This window comes from Leopardus geoffroyi, chromosome B3, assembly GCF_018350155.1.
Source record: "Leopardus geoffroyi isolate Oge1 chromosome B3, O.geoffroyi_Oge1_pat1.0, whole genome shotgun sequence".
NCBI classification, from domain to species: Eukaryota; Metazoa; Chordata; class Mammalia; order Carnivora; family Felidae; genus Leopardus; species Leopardus geoffroyi.
In genome coordinates, this window is record NC_059337.1 from 139,180,483 (window position 1) to 139,198,490 (window position 18,008).

The 18,008-nt window shown below is 46.9% G+C and overlaps 1 protein-coding gene across 1 annotated transcript in view; it reads left to right on the plus strand.

Annotated features, from left to right (window-relative positions):
• The window catches only part of AK7 (adenylate kinase 7), a 72,623-nt gene that overhangs the window by 40,185 nt on the left and 14,430 nt on the right, over positions 1-18,008 (plus strand). The window contains exons 10-16 of the mRNA XM_045450846.1: positions 1,435-1,525; positions 2,459-2,536; positions 3,376-3,525; positions 6,518-6,646; positions 7,923-8,058; positions 13,993-14,121; positions 14,487-14,555. Coding sequence (XP_045306802.1) covers positions 1,435-1,525; positions 2,459-2,536; positions 3,376-3,525; positions 6,518-6,646; positions 7,923-8,058; positions 13,993-14,121; positions 14,487-14,555 — 782 coding nt within the window. The remainder of the gene's footprint in view (positions 1-1,434; positions 1,526-2,458; positions 2,537-3,375; positions 3,526-6,517; positions 6,647-7,922; positions 8,059-13,992; positions 14,122-14,486; positions 14,556-18,008) is intronic.

Sequence of the window (18,008 nt, forward strand, 5' to 3'; positions counted from 1 at the left end):
GAGTGTTGTGTCCAGCCTACCAACTTAATTAAGTTCCTGAAATCAGACCGCAAATTCTAAACCTGAAGCAGGTGTTTTTGGCAATTGTAGGCCACTTGAGCACACGTGTTTCACACTCACACTGTATCCCAGCGCCAGGCTCCAGACATGTCTGGAGAGCCTTCCTCTTTGCAGACCCTGACTTGGACACTGGGGTCAGAGAGAGGGTTCACTGTATTTATGGTTTATCACTTCTACATTTTAGGTTCCGGGGGCTTTATTCTACTGCCCCTGTTGCACCCCCCTCTACCCACCCTCCCCCCCCCCACCAGGAGTGAGCAGTTTCAGCCCTTCCCTGAGACTCTGCCTTCTAGATTCCAGTGGTCATTTAGGCAATTAGTCATAATCCCGGGTGGGTTTACAAATTTACTGGGAAACCATGAAGCTTAGATTTCAAGACCCCCACCGCTACGTGGGTCTCTTCCGAGGTCCTAAATTTAAGTTTTATTATTTTTCTTTTTTTTTTATTTATTTATTTATTTTTTCAACGTTTATTTATTTTTGGGACAGAGAGAGACAGAGCATGAACGGGGGAGGGGCAGAGAGAGAGGGAGACACAGAATCGGAAACAGGCTCCAGGCTCCGAGCCATCAGCCCAGAGCCCGACGCGGGGCTCGAACCCACGGACCGCGAGATCGTGACCTGGCTGAAGTCGGACGCTTAACCGACTGCGCCACCCAGGCGCCCCAAGTTTTATTATTTTTCTTAAAGAAGGGTCCTCCAAATTATATAAACTCCAGACTGCATGCAAAACCTAGATCTATTCTAGCCAACATGTAACACTGGACATGGAAACGCTGAAACGTACCCTTCTTTCCAGCGGACACTTTACATTATTACATTATTAGGTTTTAAAGATGTGAAAGAATCCTTTACGTTATGAACACAAAATACCGGAGCGCCTGGGTGGCCCAGTCAGTGGAGTGCCCGGCAGGAAGTCTTAGCCCCTGCCCTGCCTCTTAGCGCCACGCAGTTCCCCAAAGACAGCCACGGCTTCTCTGAATCTGTGTCTGACTTTGTGAAACCCCCTCTCCGGAGCACTTGAGAGACTCCCAGGAGCCCCTGGGTGAGCAGACTTCACAAACTGAAGTCCTGCTGGTCGTCAGGTGCCCTTTGTTGCGCACTGGGAGAATCTGGAGGCAGACGGATGGCCCCTCAACTCCTGGCCTTTCTACTTTCCCAGAGGCTCTTCAGCCCCGGAAGTGTCACTGGACTTTACCCGCTTCCCCGTCCCTGGAGACTGCCATCCCTCCCTCCCCCTGCCCCCAGCCGACCACATTAGCCATGGAGGGAGATGCTGGCTGGCCCAGATGCGGCGGTGGTCGGTGAACCCTACTTGACCACATCTCTTTTGCTTTCTCCCCTCTGGCGATGGCTTCTCCTGGTGGGCGGCAGAGTGATTCAAAACATAATAGACCACGTGCCAAAGCTTCACTACCTGGTTGCTGTGGACGAGTCCATTCACACCCTGGAAGACTTGGTCAAGGTACAGCTGTTTCATCCCATATTTGACGGCATTTCTTAAATTGTCTCACCCCCTGAAGTATAGCCATGGAATCGGGTGCGCCGGCAAGACTGGGGGCTCCCCAAACGGAAGAGCCTTAAAACCAGAGTCACTATCTGCGTTTGCCGTGTGTGTGCTGGGAAATTTACCATCAAGATGGCCTCTCTCCAGTCTGCACAGAAGAAAGTAGGAGAGGCCACTGTGGGGACAAGACACACATGAATCACACATGGGGTCACTAAAATGTTTCTGGGGACACTTGCCCCAAAGTACTGACATGGTCGGGTTCCTCAAACCTACTGGCAGCTTCCAGAGGCCCTAGGTCTGGGGCCGGGAGGGGTTCCCCTCTCCAAGCCAGGCCGCTTGTCCACCTGGAGCCCAGCTAGCACAGTGAGTGTGGCCTTCCTCCAACCACCCCCTGCTCATCTTTAACATTCAGCTCAGATCTCCTCCTCTGCACCCTCCCTGCCTCCTTCCCACCTCCCCCAACTGGCCAGGCACCTCTTTTCCCAGCACCCCCTCCTCCAACTGCAGACTTTCCACATAATCTTCTGTGTACATGTTTGCCATCCCCCCCACCCCCACCACCACCCACAGTCTGAGAGCCCCTTGAGAACAGGGATCCGGCCTTACTCACCTCTGTCTCCAGTCCCTGGCCGGTAGTGGTGAACGTTGAATACTTGAATACTTGTTAACAAATGAATCAATGAATACCCTCAGTGCACTCCCCTCTGCTTTGCAAAAAAAAAAAAAAAATATATATATATATATATATATATATATATATATATATATATACACACACACACACACACACATATACATATATATTCACTTATGTTTACATTCATTTGAAAAATTTTATATCAAAATCTTATAGGCAAGCCAAATAATATCCCTGTTTTTCTCTAACAGTGCATCAGTAAAAATACTGGCCCTGGGAAAATCCAGAGACTCCCCAAAGAAAATGCTTTCCTAACCAAGGACTTAACAGTAAGTACTGAAGACAGTCTTTTCCAAAATGCATCGGTTCTCAGGGGATTTGGAGTCAGAACGCCTGACTTCCGGTTCCCCTTTGCCCCTCCTGCACAGCTGAACAGTGCACCCCAAAGCAACTTCCCTTTCTCTTCTTTTCCGAAAAACCCTCAGAAGCCCTGGTCAGAAAATGCATTTGAGAAATCTGATCCATAAATGCTCTACAGACGCCGACTGTCCTTTTGCTCTGGTCTCTTTGTGCAATTCACACAGGAACCTGGGATTTCTGATCCCATCACCACAAAGGCCTACACATCCTTAGTCAGCGGTGTGCTCTTGGAGCTTGCTCTAGGATATACTTCATTTTAGGAATAAATTGCATCAAAACACTACATTCGAGAATGTTTCCGAAGGGGCTGGTATCTCTGCTGGCCTCTGGGGAGCAGAGCTGGGTGGGTGGGGATGGGGTCAAAGGGAGTGCTTTTCTCTACATTCGTTCTTTCGGATCTCGAGCCACGGGATGGCACTGTTCAAAGAATGGATCCAATTACAATTGGTGCGGGGGAAAAAAAAGAAACCTTTTCCTGGGGCTTCTAGTATCTCTCTACTTCTTTGAGCTGCTAGACTAAGAGCCAGGATGCTGCCTGTCCCTGAGGGCAGACACGGGGAGAGTTTAGAAGTGCCACGGAGGGCCACAGAGGGCGCTCTGTCCACACTGAGGGCCGCCATTGGTTGACATCCAGGTTTTGTGAATGTATATATATTTTTCCTGTGATGACAGTGATTTGGGCCTGTTGTGACTGTCAAAATGAAAGGCAAAGAAAAGGACAAATCTCTAATATTCCTTTATCCTGTAGCAAGAGTGTCTTGATCATTTACTGGTCAACCTGAGAATGGAAGCACTTTTTGTGAAGGAGAATTTTAACATTCGATGGCTTGCCCAAACGGGATTTGTGGAAAATATCAGCAACATCCTCAAAGAGTACAAGCAAAGCAGAGGATTATTGGTAACTATAACAATTTCCTGTTCCAACTTCTTTTTTTTTTTTTTTTTAATGTTTATTTGATTTTGAGAGAGAGAGAGAGAGAGAGTGCATGAGCAGGGAAGGGGGCGGAGAGAGAGGGAGACACAGAATCTGAAGCAGGTTCCAGGCTCTGAGCTGTCAGTACAGAGTCTGACACGGGGCTCGAACCCACGAACTATTAGATCATGACCTGAACTGAAGTTGAATGCTTAACCGACTGAGCCACCCAGGAGCTCCTTCCTGTTCCAACTTCTAAATTGAGCGAAGTAAATGAAACGTTTGGTATGATTACACCAGTGAAAGTATTTTCTTTCTCAGATGTCCCAATTTCTAAATTCAAGCTCTTTTTCAAATTTGACCGACTTGTCCATGTCTGACAATCTAGGTGTCTATTAATTCTTTTCAATGAAGTATTAAACACTTCACAGTTAGACAGATTAATGACTGTTATGCTTGACACAAATTGAACACGATAGTAAGCTCAAGACTGATGGCCACAGCACTGCCTATAAACGGAAAAATGGCAGGGGCTTCCTGGCTTGTCTGTTTCAGCCCTGGGTTACCTACGGGAGACGGTAGGAGAAAATGGAAAATGGGAGAAGTCCAGTTGTTACTTTGATCTCTTCCTTTTGGCCAGGGGGTTCACTGGTCATTTAATCACCACAGGTAGAGCTTCAAGGTAGATATTCTTATCTCCACATTAGAGATGAGGAAACTGAGGCTCAGAGAGTTTAAGCATTTCTTCAACGTCACACAGCTAGTCAGAGATTCAAACTAGCTAGGATGCAAACTTAGCTAGAATGGCCTAACGGTGGCATCTCCACACCACCCTCCCCGAAATCGGGCGTGTATGTAGCCCTTGCCCGGATCCTTGGATTTATGCCAGGGAAGCATCCCAAAGACGATAGTGGGTAATACATGAGAACGTGTTTTGAAAACTGTAGGGTAGCACAGGAGAAGCAGGTGCCATCATACCCATAGTTACCACTGAGGGTGGGAACACTCCAGAAAAGCAAGAATGGTATCCCCATTGTATCCGCAGAACCACCTTCTCCTGACAAGCATGCCTAGTTAAGAGTGCGTAGAAGATGTGCGTCTTAGCGAAAGAAACGACAATCCCGTTAAGCATGTGAGATACGCAGGGCGGCTGTACTCGGAGCCTATCCTGAGGCACCCAAGAACCCAGCTCAAATCGTTAAACTCGTGTCATTCTCTGGGTCAAAGGTAAAACAACGCAGCCAGAGTAGAGGTAGGACAAGACGCCTTGAAGAGATCGCATGGTTCCCGATCGGCAAGACTGGACGGAACGGGATAGAGGGACTAAGCATATCCCACACTTGAACCGTCTAGCCGTCCCTGGGGGCGTTGGTCCGCGTGGCGCAGGAAACTACCGAGGGTAGCGTAGACCGTGGCAGGCCAGTGGCATCCCAAAAGGTGGAGTCTTAAGCCAAAGGCTCCCGTGATTCCAGTCCCTTTCGCAAGGCAAAGTTGTCCCTGCTGCGGACAGGTGCCTCAAGCCCCCGGGACCAGACGCCATGAAGTAGCTCATTCACCTAACTCTTCATGCTTCAAACGCTGCTCATCAACAGCCCTCCGTGCCTGTCTGCTCTGAGGGAGCAAATGCCCCAGACACGTGTACTTGGAGTTCTGAGTTCAGTGGCAGCCATACGTCTCATTATCAAACGAATAAGCTCCCGTTCTGGTTTTTCACCCGGAGGAGGTGCGCCTTCCCCGGGAGCTCTGCCACTGGCGGGTGGACAACACGTTAACACGCTCCGTTGACAGCTAGACCTCAGACCCACCCAGGGGAGCAGCCCTGCCCAGCAAGACTCAGCTCGAGTCGCTCCCTGGGACCCCTGCCCCTCCGCTGCCCGTCGTCTTGGTTGCCACCTCCGTCCTAAGACTTGGCCTTCTTGCCTGTCGAGTGGTCGCATAATATGATGGTATAATAACCGTGGCCAATTTTGTGGCTGCAATTACAAAACCTTTAAGCACATGGACCCTCTGCCACCGAAAATCCTCCCCATCAGCCTGACTTTGGTTACTAATCGCCTCACAAGATATGAAGCCTCGGTTGCACGAGTGTTGTTTGGACCATTTTGGAAGAAACGACTGCCGCTGATATTTTGACTTCTGTTGCAAATAAACATTTACTCACTGGTTATGAATGTCACACAGCTTCTGTAGCATATTCGAGCAAGTTTCAGCAGGAGAAATTGTGAGGCTTTTTTTTTTTTTTTTCCCCCAAATGAGCATATTTTTTAAAAACTAGAATAAGTTAACTGTGTTAAAAAGTAAAGGATACTTAGAGACCAAGCCAGTCCAGAGACAGTACTCATGAGGCGATAAACGAAGCACCCGCACATTAGACCAGAAATTCTCTTTCTTTGTTGTCTTTTTTAAAAAAAAATGTAAAGTTTATTTATTTTGGGAGAGGGAGAGAGAGAGAAGGCCAAGCAGGCTCCACGTTGTCAGCACAGAGCCCGATGTGGGGCTCGAAGTCACAAACCATGAGACCGTGACCTGAGCTGAAATCAAGAGGCAGACATTTAACCCACTGAACCCCCCCCCACGCGCCCCAGTCTTTGTTGTCTTTAATGAGTAATATGGTAGCCTGTGACGCTCAACTACTTTGTTCTTTAATAATTTTGAGGTGTTCCTGAGTACATCTTTGTTGAGCGCCGTGTCCCCCATGTTGGTCACATAGTAGTGGCTCACTAAACACCCGCTGAATGAATTAGCATGAACGGCCACTCCCATCGGAGAGCAGCGCTGTCAGGATGATGTGGCGCTGACCACAAGGCCAGCAGCAGAGGAAGTGACTCTGGAGTCTCGGCAGAGAAGAGTTAGCCTGCAGGATCCAGAGACGTTCAAAAAAAGGCCCCCCCCCCCAAAATTAAAAACCAAAAAACCACTCCCGTCTAGCCACGGATCGTCCAAAGCTCACCGTGTGATCCTTATTCTCCTTTTTCAGCCGATCAAGATTTGCATTCTCGGTCCCCCCGCTGTGGGAAAATCTAGTATCGCTGAAGCCTTGTCTAAACACTACAAACTGCATCACATTAAATTGAAGGATGTCATTTCTGAAGCCATATCAAGACTGGTAACGTTTCTAACTACTTCACTGGGAATTTTCATATCTTAAAAATGCTTCCCTTCATCTCGTAATAAGGAAGCCACTAATTTTATGTGGCATCCTACGGTGAGATTTGTTATTTCAATTGGATTTTGTTGTTGGCCCCAGTTATGAAAGCGTAGAATCCCGCGGGACTTTCCTCTGTGAGATAGAAGCTTCTTTCATGGGGTTGCCCTTGGAATTCAGTCTGTTGCCAGCTGTTGCTTAAAAATATATCCTGTATTTTCTCTGTTGACTAGAACACCTTTAGGTTTTCTTATTCTTGATGTATGTTTCCCAGAGTATTACCAGACTATTTATTCATTAACTGCTCTTAAAAAAAGGACTATTTTCTTAGAGCAGTTTTTTTCATGTTTATTTATTTATTTTATGAGAGAGAGCATAAGTAGGGGAGGGGGAGAGAGAGGGAAGGAGGGGGAGAGAGAGAGAGAGAGAGAGAGAGAGAGAGAGAGGGAGAGGGAGAGGGAGAGGGAGAGAATCCTAAGCAGGCTCTACACTCAGCACAGAGCCTGACACTGGGCTCGGTCCCACGACCCTGGGATCATGACCTGAGCCGAAATCAAGAGTCGGATGCTCAACCAACTAAGCCATCAGGCGCCCCTTAGATTTTCCATATATCCCCTCCCTCTTACACGTATAGCCTGCCCCTCCCCATTACCAACATCCCCACCAGTGATTCCATTAGTCACAGCTGATGAACTTGTGTTAACACCTCATTACTACCCAATGTCCACTGTTGACTTTAGGGTTTGCCCTCAGTGTTGCACACCCTGCAGGTCTGAACAGACATATAATGACATGTGTTTACCGGTGCCCTAAAAATCCTCTGTGCTCTGCCTGTTTATCCCACCTCCCCCACCGCCAACTAACTGCTTTTCATCGTTGTATTGGAAATGGTTGATGCTATGACATATCTCCTTAAACGATTACTAAAAGTCTTGATTTCTACGAAATGTGTTTCCTGAAAGTAAGATACAACCTGATACGGAGGGAAGTGTTGACTCTTAAGCGGTTCTGGCGTTAACACAGAAATAGATTCTTCTCCTAAAACAGAGTGAGAGAAACCTCAAGGCTCTCACCCCCCCTCTGTAGACACATGCATCCCAACTTCTTGCATGATGGCTGTGGGTGAGCGTGGTCCCTACTTGGGCACCAGTCTTTTCCAGGACCACCTGCCAGATGGTTTGTGAGCAGCGGGTCCGTGGAGGGCGTCCTCCGACCCGAATATCCCTGTGGTCTGTAGGAGACGATCGTCACGCCTAAGGATGAAGAGGAGGAAGAGGACGAAGGCGAAGAGGAGGAGGAGGAGGAGGAGGAGAACGTGGATGAAGCTCAGGAGCTCTTGGACGGCATCAAGGAAAGCATGGAGCAGAACGCAGGTATCGTGCACCGCACGGCGCTGCTCATGTGACAGGTTTTGTTTCCTTGTGAGAAAAGACTGCCTGCTTGCTATTGAAAGCAGAGTACGGAAAACATGACAACAAAGAAATCTCATTCATAATATTACCCCACCCCCCGGAGGGAAAAATAACCATTAACATTAAAAAAATTTTTTTAACGTTTGTTTATTTTTGAGAGAAAGAGAGTATGAGCAGAGGAGGGGCAGAGAGAGAGGGAGACACAGAATCCCAAGCAGGCTCCGGGCTCCGAGCCATCAGCACAGAGCCCGATGCAGGGCTTGAACTCACGAGTGGTGAGACCGTGACCTGAGCCGAAGTCGGACGCCCAACCAACTAAGCCACCCAGGTGCCCCAAAAATCACCATTAACGTTTTGGTGACTCTGTGATCACAGGATGGGAAAGAACTACCTAAGATGATGATGATGATGATGATGATGATGATGATGAGATCAAATGGATAGTCATAAATATTTTATAAACATCAAAAGTCATTAATTAAAGGGCAAAGGACAGGGGCGTCTGACCAGCTGATTCGGAAAAGTGTGTGACTCTTGATCTCGGGGTCGTGAGTTTGAGCCCCACGTTGGGTGTAGAGATTAATTAAATAAATACAACTTTAAAAAAATGATGAAAAGGCAAAGGACAGGGGCACCTGGGTGGCGCAGTCCGTTGAGCATCTGACTTCAGCTCACGTTATGATCTGGGGTTCGTGGGTTGGAGCCCTAAATAGGGCTTTGCACCGACAGCGTGGAGCCTGCTTCGGATTCTCTGTCTCCTTCTCTTTCTGCCTCTCTCCTGCTTGTGCACTCACTCTCTCAAAAATAAATAAACATTAAAAAAAAAAAGCAAAGGACAAACAAGGAAAGTATATTTGCCACTAATATGATAAAGGCTTAATATCCTTAATATATAAAATGCTCAGGCAAGCCAATAAGAAAATCATTAACTCTTTAATAGAACAAAATGGATGAATAATGTGGAGCCATAATTCATGCAGGAAGAAATACAAATACATGGAAAACTATCCTTACCCACTTGGTAACCTTAAGCAGTTTGCTGAACAAGCCGATCATGGTAAACCGTCACTTTGAACTCAAATTCTGGACTCATTCTTTCGTCACCCCGGACAGAGTTTCAAGCTGGGTCCATCGCAACCCCTCGATAATAAATAGGTAGAGTTTCTGGGTTTTCATGCTTTAAGAAGCCCATCCTGATCAAACAAGTGCAAGCTGGGTTTTGAACGTGGACATCTCCAAGGGACTTAGCTATTTGGCAGAAAAGCAACCTGTAGAATTTATCTGGAAACCAGAACCATTTCATTTTCGTACATTGATGGTCACGATCTTCCATCAGACTGGTTTTACTGGTATCATTTATAGACCAATCCAATGTGTGGCCATTGGGTGCTTACCCAACAGAGTTTCTCCCCTCACCACCTCTCAAGCACATTTGGCTTCTTTCCTCTTACCTCCTGCTCTCATCTTGCTGGTCTGATCCTCCCGTGTTGGGCCGGGCAGGTGGGAAGCAGGGAAGAAGGACGGAGGCGTCAGCCCCTGGTGACAGACAGCTCCTTCCTAGGGTTGCCCTTCCCAGACCCTCCCACCGAGGACCGCCCACTGCATCCCTTGGGGCACCTCTCTTGACTGGCCTCCCCACCTCTGGTCTTCTGGCACCCCCTTTTGCCCCTGCAGGGGGGTCCTCTCCCCACTCATCTTCAAGGATTCTAGTCCGTCCACACCTTCCTCTGAAGTCAGAGTACCCCTCTCCCTCCTCCCCTTCTCCCAGGCCACTCAAGTCTGGTTTTTTTTTTTTGTTTTTTTTTCAACGTTTATTTATTTTTGGGACAGAGAGAGACAGAGCATGAACAAGGGAGGGGCAGAGAGAGAGGGAGACACAGAATCGGAAACAGGCTCCAGGCTCTGAGCCATCAGCCCAGAGCCCGACGCGGGGCTCGAACTCACGGACCGCAAGATCGTGACCTGGCTGAAGTCGGACGCTTAACCGACTGCGCCACCCAGGCGCCCCTCAAGTCTGTTTTTTTTAAGGCGTGGAGAACGTGGTCTTATGTACACACACTGGATGCCCACTTAGCGCAGGTAGCTGATTATCTGTGCGCTGGTTTCTGCTTTGGTGTCAGCCGGGCCAGGAGGAAATGGAATTTAGAATCCCAGGGCTGTCCCGGAGGAGAGCCCAGTTTGATACTTTGAGAGAAAACACCGCCCCTTCCTCGCCGGTGAGACGCTTGGGAGTCAACATGCTGGTGTTAGAGAGACTTACTGACATCCTGGTGCCCACCACTTGGGAGAGAGGAAACAACCGAACTAAGACGTTCCGTTGTGAGGATACCGCAGAAGGAAATCTGGCAAGGCACATTAGAGGGCAGAGGGCTGGGATTTTAAAGGATCTACAGGGGTACGTGACCACATGCACATGCACTGTAAGCCTGGGGTGTAAGGCCGGAGCAGGGCGCTGGGAGCAGTGAACAGCGCCACCCCAGGAGGGGAGGGAGGATCCGGGCTAACGGGATGCGACAGACGCTGGACAATACTTATCGGACAGAGACTTATGAATTGGTCTTTGCAAGAACCCAAAAATCGTAGCCAAAATGTGTAATGGGATGGGGGGAGGTACCGACTGGGTTCTCTTCGTGCCCAGGGGGGAGACCCCGCCCAGCAAGAATGTCAGGGAGGAGCTGAGAACAGTCAGTGCGTTGCTCAAGGGCCTGTCCTTGGCGGGGACTCAGTTCTTTCCCCAGATGTCAAGAGAGGCCAAACTGGGTCAGTGGCCTCTGTGTAGAGGGGCACTGGAAGGGAGCAGAGGACGTGGTCTTTAGCCAGCCACCTACTCACTTCCTACAAGACTGGAATAGTTCATTCAATCCTCTTTGACCTTAGGAAGGTGTTTTTGGTGTTTGTTCGTTTTTTTCCCTTCCTGAAGTGTGTCCCCGAATCCTTCCTATTCATATTTAGCTGAAACTAGGACATGGACCTTGATTATGTTTGGACAAAACAAGACCTTTGAGCTCATTGCACAGACCTACATAGAAATTTCCCAGCACGAGCAAGGGCACAGAGGTTAGCTGACTCTTCCCTTACATGACCTAATTTGTTATTATGTGATTCTAACGATTCCCGTGAGGCAAATTTCACAGTCCTGCAGTGGTCACCTCTGTGTCCTGCTAATTCCACTCCAGTTGGCCCCTGATGGTGCAGCCAGAATAGGGGCTTAGTTAAACCAGAATGCACTGGCTACAGATTCTTAGTGCTTGCTTTGGGTATTTCAAAAGCATTGTGGGACTATTGAATCTAGTTGGTGGGATTCCGGGTGATCACTGGACTAGTCTTTCCACTTTTCTGTGAGTTTGAAAATAAATATTGGGGGCGGGGTGGGGTGGAAAGGATGTATGTAAATGTGTCAACTTCCTAGTGTCTATCCCGTGCATGGATTATTATTATTTTTTTTAACGTTTATTTATTTTTGAGACAGAGAGAGACAGAGCATGAATGGGGGAGGGTCAGAGAGAGAGGGAGACACAGAATCTGAAACAGGCTCCAGGCTCTGAGCTGTCAGCACAGAGCCCGACGCGGGGCTCGAACTCACGGACCGCGAGATTGTGACCTGAGCTGAAGCCGGACGCTTAACTGACTGAGCCACCCAGGCGCCCCTGGATTATTTTTTTTTTTTAACATTTATTTTTGAGAAAGAGAGAGAGAGTGAGCACAAGTGGGGTGGGGGGGGGGCAGAGAGAGAGACAGAGGATCCAAAGTGGTCTCTGTGCTGACAGCAAAGAGCCCAATGTGGGACTCGAACCCACGAACTGTCATGACCTGAGCCAAAGTCAGATGCTTAACTGACTGAGCCACTGATGGGCCCCTGCATGGATTCTTTAAAACCCTGGATGCAGCTATCTATTTTTGAACCATGTTTTAGTAGTTATGAATATGGATTAATATGAACATTTTAAATATTACGTGAATGTGAAAGATACTTACAATTAAAAAAAAAAAGCAGGTGGTGTTTTAAAGGCTGTCCAGTAGGCTGTGTTCATTCCTTTCAAAGCGGAAGTGATAATCCTCTGACAAGGAGCTCCACACTGCCAAGGTCATGGGTGTATCTCTAGGAGGTAAGAGTTTTCTAGAGAGAGGCACTTGGGCTTGGCCCTTTGTGTCCTCACATTCCACAATTAGCAGAAACTGCTGAAGGAGGTCCCTTCTTGCATACTGAACACTCCTGGTTCTGAAACAAACAGAAATGAATGGCAAGGCTCACTGCCTGAAGTAAACCCAGGCATGCATGGAGGGGACTGAAGCCAGGTTTCTGAGGTACGTATGTGCCCCTGCCTGAGCAACAAAGCCTTTGAAAACCAGGAATAGACCGCTCAGATAAAGCTCGTCTTTGAATTTTGCTGAGTCCCTCGACATTTTTTTATTTGGCTTTATTTCTTCGCACCAGTGTGAACCTTACTGGGAAATAATGTCAAATCATTTTGAGGAATTTCATTACACAAAATAACGCCTTTGATTTTTTTTTTTTTTTTTTTTTTTTTTTTTGGTGTCAGCCCTAACACTGAAATTTCTGGAAGACCCAATTAGTTTTGAATCAGTTACTGCCTAATGAGTCGTGCGGCAATGAAAGGTAGAAGAAAGAAGGGGTGTCTTAATTACATCATTTCACTGTCATTAATACGGTGGTTAAAAGAGACCAAAAACTATTTTATATTGTAGACCCACTGATAAACTAAGAGTATGGGAGAAAGAGCTTTGGAGATCAATGACTCAAACTTGCCAAACTCACGGTACTGAAATGCATACATTAAGCAATATAAGGGCAGGGCCATGTCTCAGAAATGGTAGCTGTTCTATAATTAACAATAGAATAATAAATGAATATCGCAGTAAAGCTGCATCAAATTGTCCTTTAACTATTGGACAGCTATGCCACGCAATCACAATCGCAGGAACCCAGCATCCAAGGCTTGAGAGGGAATTGTTCAGCGGGGCCAAGGTCAGGAACGCCAATTGGAGAGATGGGTGGGGAGGGCATTCTTTCCTTTCCTAAATCCTGCAGATTTAAAGAGAATAATGCCTTTAAGAGTCAGATCAAACTTGATTTTTATTTTTATTTATTTATTTTTAAAGTAACCTCTACGCCCAACGTGGGGCTCGAACTCACAACCCCAAGATCAAGAGTCGCACTCTCTACCAACTGAGCCAGCCAGGAGCCCAAGCTTGATGTTTATTCCAGTGCAGCAAATATTTACTGATCACCTGTTATTAATAAGTCATGTGTCAACAGCACACGTGGATACTATCTCACTTAAATCTCACAACAGAAACCTTTATTACTATGCATCAAGGCTACAAGGCTATGTATTAAGGAATAATATCAAAACAGAATTGAGGGAACCCTGCTGGCAAGTGGGAGCACTCTGGATGTCTCCACTTCTCCTTCAGCTTCACCCACACGCTGTCGCTGCGGAAGAACATTTGGGAAATGCAGACGTGGCCTTTGCTTCTGTTCTTTATTGCAGCCAAGCTCATTGGGTTCTCCCATTTTATTGTGCGTTAAAATGCACATCATGTTGAAAATACAAAACCACCTATTTTTACCTGTAAGGGAACTTTGACTACACAACAATTTTTTTTTTAAGTTTATTTATCTTGAGAGAGAGAATACGAGCAGGGGAGAGGCAGGGAGAGAGGGAAAGAGAGAATCCCAAGCAGGCTCGGAGCCTGACATGGGGCTCGAACTCATGAACATGAGATCATGACCTGAGCCGAAATCAAGAGTCCATTGCTTAACTGACCGAGCCACCCAGGCGTCCCCTATACAACAGTTTGTGAGATGACTTTGGAATGTAACCCCCATGTAGAATGTGACTCCCCTAGTAATATTTTTTTTCTTTTTACCAGGCCGACTAGAAGATCAATATGTAATTCGATTTGTCAAAGAAAAGTTGAAATCTATGCCTTGCAGGAATCAAGGTTATATTTTGGATGGGTTCCCGGAGACCTATGATCAAGCTAAAGACCTATTCAATCGTAAGTTTGAATGTTCCCTGTATCTTTTTTTCAAAGCTTTTCTTTCTTACTTTATATAAACTCTACCCCTAATGTGGGGCTCGAACTCACGACCCTGAGATCAAGAGCCACGTGCACTGCAGACTGAGCCAGCCAGGTGCCCCTCCTTCATTTATTTTGAGTGTTTATATTCAGGTAAGTTGCAACATATCATAATAATAGTCGCTTCGTTAAAATTTAAAATTCAGACAGACTGTCTACACACTTTTCTATTTGTGGTTAGTTTTCATTAGTGACTTCTAGTTAAAATATTTTTAATTTTCTTGCCAAGCTGTCCATAGTAATAATATGTAATAAACACAACAATGTATATTTTGTTTTATTAGAAGAAGATGAGGAGGAAGAAGAAGAAGTCAGAGGCAAAATGTTGCCCTTTGATAAATTAATCATACCTGGTAAGTTTATTTATTTATTTATTTATCTATTAATCATTTAAAAATTTTTTTAATGTTTATTTATTTTTGAGAGAGAGAGAGACACGGAGTGCAAGTGGGGGAGGGGCAGAGAAAGAGGGAGACAACAGAATCCGAAACAGGCTCCAGGCTCTGAGCTGTCAGCACAGAGCCCGACACGGGGCTCAAACTCATGAACCACAAGATTATGACCTGAGCAGAAGTCAGATGCTCAACCGAATGAGCCACCCAGGCACCCCCTGGTAAGTTTAAAATAATTCTCCAAGGTCATATTTAAAGGAATGCCATTCAAGATCTCTTTTGTACCCAAACCATCTTTTTGATGTTAATAAAGCAGATCTATGTCTCTCTCTTGTTTGTTTGTTTGTTTGTTTGTTTGTTTCTTTTTAGGATAAAAGGTAAAATGATACACTTAAACTCTCAAACTAGAGACTGTATGGGAGGCAGACATCAGGAAAATCAAGTTCTGATGGTGCACCTGGGGGGCTCGGTCCGTTGAGCATCTGACTCTTGATTTAGGTTCAGGTCATGATCCCAAGGTTCTGGGATCAAGCCCCTTGTTGGGCTCTGTGCTGAATGTGGAACCGGCTTGGGATTCTCCTCCTCGCTCTCTTTCTCTCTCTCTCTGTCCCTCTGCCCCTCTCTCCCACTTGTGCTCTTTTTCTCTCTCTCTCAAATGAAAAAAAAAGGGACTTTCGAGTTCTGAAATGGACAGAAGTCCCTTTGAGAATGTTTGTCTGCTGCTCCCTCTGGGAACAAAGCCCAAGGTGGCCAGTCCGCTGATGCCTTGACGTCTGAGTCAGCTGGCAAGACCCCCAGGGACTGGACCCTTCCTACCCTCCTGGGTGCCAGCCGTGCCGTCATCTTTCCTGTCTTTTCCAAATCCAGAACTGAGCCTGGGGAAGGCACAGAGGTTTTCAGTTCACTGTTCACACATTGGCACAGAAGTTTCACGATGTACTCTTGGAAGTAAAGCGTAAACAACTTATTCCACGAAAAAAAAAAAAAGATTTGTTGAGTACCCAGCAGGCCTTTCTCGGGACCTTGCCCTGAACTTTTAAACTTGTTATTTTTAATCAATTTGCATGCAGTGTCATCATAGGAAATAATTTTCGGTCATGTGGTAACCACAAGAACAGCTATTTTCAGCAACTGGGCCCGAGGCTGGAACTCAAGGAGCCCTGCTCACTTGTGTCAAAGCCCCCACGGGAGTCAGTTTGTGGCTGTAACCCTCTCCTCTAGGTCCAGGCACAGTTTGCATGCGATGAAGCTTCTGGAACCACTAGGGCCACCAGAATGCAGTCGTCCTCAGGGCTGGGTGTCCACCGTTTCCCGGAGGGCCCTGAAACCTGGGGCAGGAATCCGCAAGGCCAAAGGGGTGGGTGGTCTGGGATTTTCCATGAATGGGTGCCTCCGGATCAGAAAAGTTAAAAAATAAAATCGATTAAATAACCATGTCTGTCTAGTTTATGAGAGTTTATCACTTCTGGGCAATATTTTTTTTTATTTTTTTTTTTTTAATGTTTTACTTATTTTTGAGAGACAGAGAGAAACAGAGCACGAGCAGGGGAGGGGCAGGGGGAGAGGGAGACACAGAATCGGAAACAGGCTCCAGGCTCTGAGCTGTCAGCACAGAGCCCGATGCGGGGCTCGAATTCACAGACTGCGAGATCATAACCTGAGCTGAAGTCTGAGGCTAAACCGACTGAGCCGCCCAGGAGCCCCACTTCTGGGCAATATTTATTCGTTGCACACCCCGTTGTAAATCCTCACGTCCTCTCTTGGGCAGTGCAACGAACCATTCGTCATGTGCTTGGGCCCCGCACAAGATGGGAGCCCGTTGAACCTTTGCACAATCCTGCCAGGCTGGAATTCCTCCCGTGTTTACCTGAACCAGAAGCTAAAACCCAGAGACTCACCCAAGAGCACTTCACTGGTCAACGGAATGGCTTAAATTCAAACTCTGTTTTCTCACCCACTGCCTTCAAAAGACAGATTTAATGAAACCCCTCCAGGAAATGCAATCACAGACATGAAACAGTGAAAGATTCATTTTTTTTAAAGCTACTCTTTTTTTTAAATGTTTATTTATTTAAACATTTTTTAACATTTATTTATTTTTGAAAGACAGAGAGAGAGCATGAGCAGGGGAGGGGCAGAGAGAGAGGGAGACACAGAATCCAAACAGGCTCCAGGCTCTGAGCTGTCAGCACAGAGCCCAATGCAGGGCTCAAACCCATAAGCCGTGAGATCTTGAGCTAAGCTGAAGTCGGATGCTTAACCCACTGAGCCACCCAGGTACCCCAATGTTTTATTTATTTTTGAGAGAAAGAGAGAGAGACAGAGTGTGAGCAAGGGAGGGGCAGAGAGAGAGGGAGACACAGAATCTGAAGCAGGCTCTAGGCTCTGAGCTGTCAGCACCTAGCCCGACACGGGGCTCGAACTCATGAACCGTGAGATCATGACCTGAGCTGAAGTCGGACACTTAACCGACTGAGCCACCCAGGCGCCCCCAGTGAAAGAGTCTTAACCATGCACCACTGGGCTGCCCTCTCTCTGCTGGACGTAGTCCAAATGCGTCAAACATGTAATCTATTTGGAATGTTTAGTCTGTTCTTAGTAAACCATCTTTCTGGAAATTGTGTCATTTGTATCTAGGGGATTTTAATGCAGGGAGGTGGTTGAGTGAGGACACGAGAGGTTAATGCCATCGAAAGAAGAGTACCCAGAGCAGGGGTTGTGCCTCACCACGCTGGGTCGCATGGGGAAGCACCAGGCTTGGTCAGGAGGCAGGAAGGAGCGAGGGGGATGTCTAGGCCACAGCCTCAATGGGGGTTTCCATGGGAAAGGGCGAGGCAGGGTCAGGCAAACAGCTGCTTTTAGAGGATTGGCTAGGTTGAGCCAATTCCAATGGGTTTTGCTCCCTAGTTGCCTGGTACCTGGCTGTGGGATGAATTTAGGCAAGGGGAATATTGGCTCCGTGTGCGAAAGTTATAAAAAGGCGGTGGTCATGTATATGTATACGGCGGCATGCTCCCAAGCAAGCGGTTGACTGTCTTTAGGAATTAGCCAGCCCTGCAAGAGGCTGTCTCTCTCCAGGTCGGTAAGGCCTCCCTGAGATGTCAAAATATCATTAGATGCAGAAAACAACAAACATGATAAATACATGTCTCCGTGCCTGATTTGGGCGCTAAAACATTTGAACCTGTCGTGATCCGGTCAAATGTGGTATTCTCTCTCCTTGGTAAATCATTGCATTTTACAGCTGCCGCGGGCAGATCTTTTCAGATCTCCTCATTGAAGGAGACACGTTTAAAGTTGCATCTGCTTGAGGAATATAGAGACATGTTTTTATTTTTTATCTTTTTTTTAAATGTATGTTTATTTTGGGAGCAAGAGCATGAGCTGGGGAGGGGCAGAGACAGATTCCCAAGC